Genomic DNA, 8,581 nt, shown 5'->3' with positions numbered 1-8,581 from the left:
TAGTTTAGTTTACTTTGGAGATACAGAATGGAAACAGACCGTTCAACCCACTTTGCTGACCAGTGATCTGCTTACCCTTTGTTTCCTTATTTCCATTTTGTCAATTTAGGTTATAAGGTTAAAAATGAAGCTGTACAACAGTCAGAGTGACTTTGCAGTAAGACTGACAGGCGTAGATGAGTGGAAAATGTGGGGATTACTATGTTCTGTGGCACTAACAAATGCCTTGAATACCTTTTAAAGAAAAAGACATTGAGAAATGCTGACATTCAAAGGAGGTCCTTGTATACTGTCCATTACTGCAAGCTAACATGCACGTTTGAACAATGGAGGGTGGGCAGTGAAATACTTTTCTAATGGCCACGTTATGCTCAGAGATTCAGTGATAACATAATCACTTTGCTTTGCATCATCAGAATTGTTTGCTATAGTTGAAGAAGGTTCCCAACCTGAAATGCCGTCTCTCCATACCCCCCGACAGATGCTGCCTGACCTGTAGAGTTCCTCCAGGATTTTGGGTCATGCTGGGAACTGTTGTCCACTTTAATCAATGCAACCCAATTTTGTTATGTGTAGGGAGGAACTGCAGATGCAGGTTTAAACCGAAGATAGACACAAAAAGTTGGAGTAACTCAGCGGGACAGGCAGCATCTCTAGAGACAAGGAATGCATGACGTTTCGGGTCGAGACTGAGTCTGAAGAAGGATCTTGACCCGAAATGTCCCATTCCTTTTCTCCAGAGATGCTGCCTGTCCTGCTGAGTAATGCCCCTGTCCCACTTAGGAAACCTGAATGGAAACCTCTGGAGACTTTGCGCCCCACCCAAGGTTTCCGTGCGGTTCCTGGAGGTTTTTGTCCCTCCCGACCTGCTTAGGAAACCTCCGGCAACCACGGCAACCTCCGGGAACCGCACGGAAACTCTGGTGTGGGGCGCAAAGTCCATCCGATCAGGTTTCCGTGGGACAGGGTTCCAACTTATTTTGTTAGTCTCCCCCCATTTTTTTGTCAGTCTCCCGACCTGATTCCACTACCTGCAACCTCCGGCAACCACCTGCAACCTCCGGGAACCGCACGGAAACCTTGGGTGGGACTCAAAGTCTCCAGAGGTTTCCGATCAGGTTTCCTAAGTGGGACAGGCTTTTTTGTGTACCTTCATTACTCCAGCTTTTTGTGTTCAATCTCCAATTTTGATATTGTCATCGACCATCAGTTTATCGGATATATGCAGTTTCTCCAATATCTCTGTCACCACTGCATCTGCTCCCAAACATCACTGACCTTTGCCTCCATAGTTGCTGCCTGACCTATTGAGTTCCTCCAGCACTTTGCGTGTTGCTCAAGATTCCTGCATCTGCAGTTCCTTGTGAATCCATTTGGATCCTTCCCCACCCTTTTATACGATGTTATATTCCTTTTATTCTCGTCGTCCCTCCTCCACCTTCTCTGCCACTGAAAACAAACTTGTTTAATCCAATTATTTACTATTTATTTTAATGACCTAAAGAAGGGAACAAAATGTAAGGTTTCCAAGTTTGCTAACGATACCAAAGTAAATGGAAACACTGGTTGTGATGAGGACATTGAGATTCTGCAAGAGATTAGGTGACTGAATAAAAACCAGGCAAATTAGATTAGATATCATTTATTGCCCCACATCCAGGGTCGGTGGACTTTGGGTTGTCAGCAGCAGTACAATAATAAAGAACACACAACCACAATAAAACTGTAACACAAACATCCACCACAGCATTCATCACTGTGGTGGAAGGCACATAATTTGGCCAGTCCTCCTCCATTTCCCCCCCCCGAGGACAGGACCAGAGTCAGAGTCAGTCCAGGATCGGCTCTTCCTCACCGGAGACCGCGGCTTTAAGTTGTTGTAGGCCGCAGGCCGGCGGTCGAGATTTAAAGTCTCTGCCGCAGCCAGAAGCACCGCAGACTGCAGGGCCGGCGGTCGAAGCTCCCCTCTAGGGGTGATGGTGAGTCCATGCCGGCCCCGCGGTAGAAGTTGGCCGCGGGACGGCAGTGATGGCTTCTTCTTCCCCCGGGCCCCCCACGAGGGATCCCGGGCTGTAGACGCCGCGCCAGCTGGAACTCTGCAGACCGCGGCTTCAGGCTGCCGGCAGCCCCGGGCCAGCGAAACGGAGCGCTCCCCTCCAGCGAGCCCCAGCGAGGGCGCGCCCGCTCTACAACGAGAGTCCACGCTGCGCCCGCCGCTGAAGCCCCCGGGCGCGTCTCCAGGAAAGGCCGCGCCGATCTTTGATGTTAGGCCACGGGGGAGGCGACCTGGAAAAACTCGCCTCTCCATGGAGGAGGCGACCGAAGCGGTTTCCCCCTTACCCCCCCCCACACCACCCCCCACACACAAAACACACGAAGGAACATTAAATACATACTTTAAAACATACTAAAAAATTTTTTTAAAAGGTTGAAAAACCTGACGCGCTGCTGACATGGCTGCTGCCAGAGCAGTACCCCCTACACCTTCTGGAGTTTAATGTGGGGAAATATGATGAGGTCCCGCACTTCAATAAGAAGATTGAAAGGGTGGCTGATTATCGAAATGCAGGGAGCCTGCAAATGAAAAGTTCAGAGGTGTCTAGGAGTCCCAAACAGAATTAGCAGGCAGGTCACACAAGTGCAAAAAGCAAAGTCCTGGAGGAACCTAATGGGTCGGGCAGCATCTGTGGAAGGAAATGGACCTTCGACCTCCTGGCAACCCACTAGGACCTCCCGGCGACACACCTACGGCACGGGAATTCTCGCTACTCTCCATGGCAGCTCATTCAAGTCGCCGCTAATTTTTCAACATGTTGAAAAATTCATGGCAACCATAATGAGACCGCGACTAGTTCCCAGAATGCGGGAACTCCTCGCGACCATTAAGGCGACTGCATAGTCTCCTGCAGTCACCTAAAAAGTCGCCTAAGTGGGGCAGGCCCATTAGGGCAAAGGGATATGGGAGAAAAAGTTGGAACGAGGTACTGATTGTGGATGATCAGCCATGATCATGTTGAATGGCTCGAAGGGCCGAATGGCCTACTCCTCCACCTATTTTCTATGTTTCTATGAACTCGATGGGTCAGGCAGTGTTTGTGGAGGGAAATTTGCAGAAAATAGCTTGTTCGAAATACTCACCACCCTCTGTGTGAAAGAGTTGCCCCTCAGGTTCCTATTAAATCTTTCCCCCTCACCTAAACCCTATGCCCTTGAGTTCGTGATTCCCAGCCTTTGGAAAAGTCTGTGCATTCATCGTATCAATGCCATTCGCGATTGTACACCTCTTTAAGGTCACAAGAAATTACAGATGCTGGGTCCTGAGCAAAGAACAAAATGCTGGAGGAACTCAGCGGGTCAGGCAGAATCAAATGTGGACAGAATGACTTCAAATGGAAGAAGGATCCTCAAATGAGATCTGTAAATTTCCCTCCGCAGATACTGTCTGACCAGTTGAGTTCCTCCAACATTCTGTTTTTTCGCTCTGTAAAATCACCTCTCAGTGTCCCACCCTCCAAGAAATAAACTCCCAGCCTGCCCAACCTACCCATATTCAGGGACAGTTTCTTCCCAGCTGTTAACAGACAACTGAACCAACTAGAGAACAGTCCTAAGCTACTATCTACCTCATTGGTGACCCTTGGACTATCTGAAGAAGGGTCTCGACCCGAAACGTTGCCTATTCCTTCTCGCCATAGATGCTGCCTCACCCGCTAAGTTCCTCCAGCATCTTTTTCTACCTTGGACTATCTTTGATCGGACTTTACTGGCTTTACCTTGCACTAAACGTTATTCCCTTATCGTGTATTCACACACTGTAAATAGCTTGATTGTAATCATGTATTGTCTTTCCGCTGTCTGGTTAGCATTGTACCATGGTACACGCGACAATGAACTAAACTGAACCGAACCATAGCTTAGCTCCTTGTCCTGGCAATATCCTCGTAAATCTCTGACATTCTTTCAGGCATTTTTTTCAATAAAAGTTTCTTGGTCATGAGGAACAGTCTGGAAAGTTCGGAACTGTCCCCAGTTTATGCCTGACTGACTATCAAATGGAAACTTTACCGCAAGTTTCAAGTGAGTTTGTTCAATTTTCATTCCGCCAGGAACCAACACAGTTTGCCACTAGGCTACTCAATCAGCAATGAGAGCCGAGATCTGTTGCCACTCCTCCCTCAGGATCTGTTGCAGACTGCACCAACAACATTTTCCACATTTTGGGAGCAGTGTTCACATTCCAGCTCCCGAGAAGCAGGGGACAGTGTTTAGCTTTCAGAATTGTTATTACTCTATTATTGTTATTATTGCACTATTATAGTGTTTGTGTTTTATGTGTACGCATGTGTGTACACGTGTGTTAAATATATATGATCCGTATATATGTGTATATGTGAGTATGTACACCTACACTGGACATATCTCTCCTTCATTATATTGTTTAGTGTACTATGTTTACATATTCTGGTGCTGCTACAAGTAAGAGTTTCATTGTTCTATCTGGGATATATGACAATAAAACACTCACATTTCCAATGAGTCCAAACTGGACTTCAGCTCATGGTCACCTAGAACACAGAAGAATTGACCAGGAAACAGTGGGAGGTGCAACAAGCAGGTGTCATATTCAAATCTTTTCAAATTGTTCTTGGGGGTGGTACCTGGAATCCCTTTAAATTGCACAGGACTCTCAGAACTAAAGCTACTACCAATAGGTCGTGTCTTCTTGCTACCTGAGAGCTCCCAGCACAGAGAAATGGATTCAGTTCTACCTGCGCTCCTCCTGGTCTTATTTATTCAATATGCACCAACCTACTCCCAGTTGCCAGCCTGCGAGATTGAAAATGCAACGATGGGAGGCGACTTCAATTTGACTATCTATCCAATGTACTACAAGGTATACATACATTACAATGGTAAGTCAATGTTTAATCTCATCACGGGTGCAACCTGGTCTTTTATACAGTCTTTAACTTTAAGTTTGCAGAATTGCTTTAAAATGATTTTATTCAGCAGGGTTGCCATTTAAAATTGCGAAATGTTGTTGGCAGTGTTTTGGGTTTGGTTGCAAATCCACGTTGCTTTTGCATGCAGCTTTATTAATGTTTGGGGACTGAGGCGCAATAGGTTTGGCGACACAGCTTGTACATATGGGGATGGATAAATGGAGATCCCTCTCGGTTTTGCCTCCCCTGACTCTCAGCCTGAAGAAGGGACTCGAGGAAAAACCATCACCTCTTCCTTTTCTCCAGAGTTGCTGCCTGACCCGCTGGGTTACTCCAGCTTTTTGTGTCTGTCTTCTGGAGGTGGATACATCTCTGCGAACTCCAAAATTTGGTTCAGCCACAAACTTGTTACGTTAAATAGGGAATCTTCCCGATATTTCAAAAGTTGTGAGAATCGGAATTCAAACGATGCTTGGTCACTGACCTCTTAGCCAGATCCAAGGGCGTACCTGGCCTGGAGTGTAATTACACCAGTTAATTGCCCCACCTTTCCTTTGTACAGAGAGAGAGCACACGAGGCTGTAGATATTTCATAGATATTCAAATGTGCTGCCGTTTTTGGTCACCTTTCCCTCTGTTCCTTGTGATCTGTGCATTTAACAGCACATGCATTGGGAGCAGTTCAGTCTCCAGTAGAGGGAAGGAAGGGGCTTTACTGATAAACATATCTGTACATGAAAGGACACAGGCAGCATCTCTGGAGAAAATACTTAGGCGATAGAGCCCTTCTTCAGACCCGAAACATCGCCTATTCTTGTTCTCCAGAGATGCTGCCTGACCCGCTGAGTTACTCCAGCAGTTCCTTGAATTCTTCCAGGGGTAGAAATGTCGCAAACTAACGACCAGATTGTTGGCAATGATTTTGTGATAAATGTAGAAGCAAAAAAAGTCTAAAGGGCTGCGTGTTTCGTGTGACATTCCCACACCTCAGGGACCTGGTTCGATCCTGACCAGGCAGGGTGTGTCCATGTGGAATTTGAACAATTCCCCTGTGAATGTTCAGGTTTCACACAGGTGGGTTATTCCCACGTCCCAAAGGTGGCCTTGCAGGTTAATTGTCCACGGTGAAACACCCCTTAATGGCGGAAAGATTCGACGGGGAAGGAGGATAAACATGTGGCAGAGGTGCAGAAAGGAAAGGAGGCGGGGTCTCGGACTGATAGTATTGCTCTTCCCGTGAGGCGATATGAACATGATGAACCGAATCCATTGGCCTCGTTCCACGTCAGTGACTTCATCACTAGCTCAGTATGTCTTAAGCTCCTTCCCCAAACTCCAAACCGGCTTCTAGGAAGGGAGTGAGAGAACAATTTTGGTCTCCTCCTTTTGTTCCTGCTGATCTGTACATTTAACAGCACAGGAATAGGGAGCGGTTTTGACCCTAGTAGGGGGAGGGGGCTTTGCTGATAAACATATCTGTACAAGAAAGGACACAAACTGCTGGAGTAACTCAGCAGGTCAGGCAGCATCTCTGGAGACATTTCGGGTTAGAACACTTCTTCAAACCCGGAACGTCACCTATCCATGTTCTCCAGAGATGCTGCCTGACGTGCTGAGTTACTCCAGCACTTTGTGTCTTTCTTTTGCAAACTAGCACCTGACAGTTCCTTGTTGGGGATGTTCCTGATTGGGGATGATCAGCTATGATCACATTGAATGGCGGTGCTGGCCCGAACAGACTATTGCAAGGGTGTGAGGAGTCTTTATGAGTGCTGTGCTGACGGCCTTCCTGAGAACTAAACTGTAAACTAGCAGACAGACACAAAATGCTGGAGTAACCCAGCGGGCCATGCAGCATCTCTGGAGAGAAGGAATGGGAGACTGAAGAAGGGTCTCGACCCGAAACGTCACCCATTCCTGTGCGGCCACGATGTCACCAGGGGCTGGTGAGGTTCCAGTTTCAATGGTTCACCCATCAGAAGTCAGCTTCAGAGTGCGATACCCATGGGCGGAGTAGGGAACTGGTCTAACAAGGGAGAGATCGACAATATGGTCCAACAGAGTCAACACATTTAAACAGTGTGAAGTCATGCAGGAGTAAGCCTGTGGGTTATGCAAAAACACAAAGAACTTTAGCACAGGGGACGTGTCCAAAACACAATGCTTTCATAGTGTGGACTTTGCTATGTAAAGGAATGATTCTGGTTTCAATATTTATTTCGCTATGTTAGTATTACAATAGACAATGGGTGCAGGAGTAGGCCATTCGGCCCTTCGAGCCAGCACCGCCATTCAATGTGATCATGGCTGATCATCCACAATCAGTACCCCGTTCCTGCCTTCTCCCCATATCCCCTGACTCCGCTATCTTTAAGAGCCCTATCTAGTTCTCTCTTGAAAGCATCCAGAGAACCTGCCTCCACCGCCCTCTGAGGCAGAGAATTACTTTACGATTTTCTTCCTCTTCTAGTCTCCACCCACAGCTAATCCCCCGATTTATGACAGAGATTGGTCGCGGGAACATGTTTTGTTCAGCGCAAATTCATGAGACACATATCCATCGCCATGGCATTGTGGTATTAATAGGTAGTAAGCAAGCAGCAGCTGGGTTGTTGGATAACCAGGCGGGAAGGATCATTGCTAGCTAGGGGAAGGTGACAACGAGGCACACAATGTAACATTTAATCAGGAGGACAGTAAGACTGGTCGGAGAACTAGGATGGGGGAGCGATGGAGAGAGAGGGAAAGCAAGGGTTACTGGACTACACTGGTCTGGAGAGTAAAAGCCTGTGTATTGTACTGCGTGCACATACACAGTGTGTAGGTTTGGAAGATACGTTGGATGGGGCAAGTGCCACGACGCACAGTTCAATGGATTACATAATCAAATTAAATTGGAGGAGGTGCAGCAGGCCAGGTGATGCATCTGACGTTTGCAGGAGCTGCTGGAATCTAATGGGTCACAGCAGCCACATCAGTGGCACAAACACCATTGGCTCAGATGAGCTGAAGTCCATGTTTGGGACACTATGATACAGCAAGGACAGGGGGAGTTACCGGGAAGAGGCAGTAACGCCCATTAGATTAAGTACTGTACAACTGGTTTTAGTTTAGTTTAGAGACACAGCGCAGAAACTGGCCCTTCGGCCCACCGAGTCCATGCCGACCAACAATCCCCACACACCGAGCACTATCGTACACACTGGGGACAATTTACAATACATGATTACAATCGATCCATTTACAGTGTAGAGATTTAAATGTGTGTAGCGAATGTACCATGTGATTGTAGATATACTTCTGTAGATAGCACGCGAATAGTCGCCTGGGTTGGAGGTCCAGTAATCTGAGTCCATGTGAAAACAATGACTTTGGACAAAGGTTCTGGCAAAGGATTAGATTCAAATTGAAAGGCAGAACTACTAAAGCTCTGAATTATTACCCGAGCTAGGTACAAATTTCTATACAGTAAATAAGATCCGAGAGTTAATTATGCGGTAGGATGATCAGTGAGGAAGGGAAAGGTTTCATTTTGTGAGCTGTACCAGAGAATGTGGAGCTGTTCTCATGGGATGCCTTGACTTGAATCAGGCTGAGATGAATGGCTAGTGAAGCAACTGAACAGGACTACAAAGATA

At 47.0% G+C, this 8,581-nt stretch overlaps 1 protein-coding gene across 5 annotated transcripts in view; it reads left to right on the top strand.

Annotated features, from left to right (window-relative positions):
• Positions 1-4,672: 4,672 nt before the first annotated feature.
• LOC129712313 (uncharacterized) overlaps positions 4,673-8,581 on the top strand; it is a 42,765-nt gene continuing 38,856 nt past the window's right edge. For 2 of the 5 annotated variants that reach the window (XM_055660632.1, XM_055660628.1), the window contains exon 1: positions 4,673-4,913. In XM_055660632.1, coding sequence (XP_055516607.1) covers positions 4,754-4,913 — 160 coding nt within the window. In that variant the 5' untranslated portion in view covers positions 4,673-4,753. The remainder of the gene's footprint in view (positions 4,914-8,581) is intronic. The other 3 variants (XM_055660629.1, XM_055660627.1, XM_055660630.1) reach the window with 2 other exon arrangements.

The sequence above is a fragment of the Leucoraja erinacea genome, chromosome 32 (assembly GCF_028641065.1).
Source record: "Leucoraja erinacea ecotype New England chromosome 32, Leri_hhj_1, whole genome shotgun sequence".
Taxonomy (NCBI): Eukaryota; Metazoa; Chordata; class Chondrichthyes; order Rajiformes; family Rajidae; genus Leucoraja; species Leucoraja erinaceus.
The sequence above is the reverse complement of the archived record's forward strand: the minus strand, read 5'-3'. Positions and strand labels throughout refer to the sequence as shown.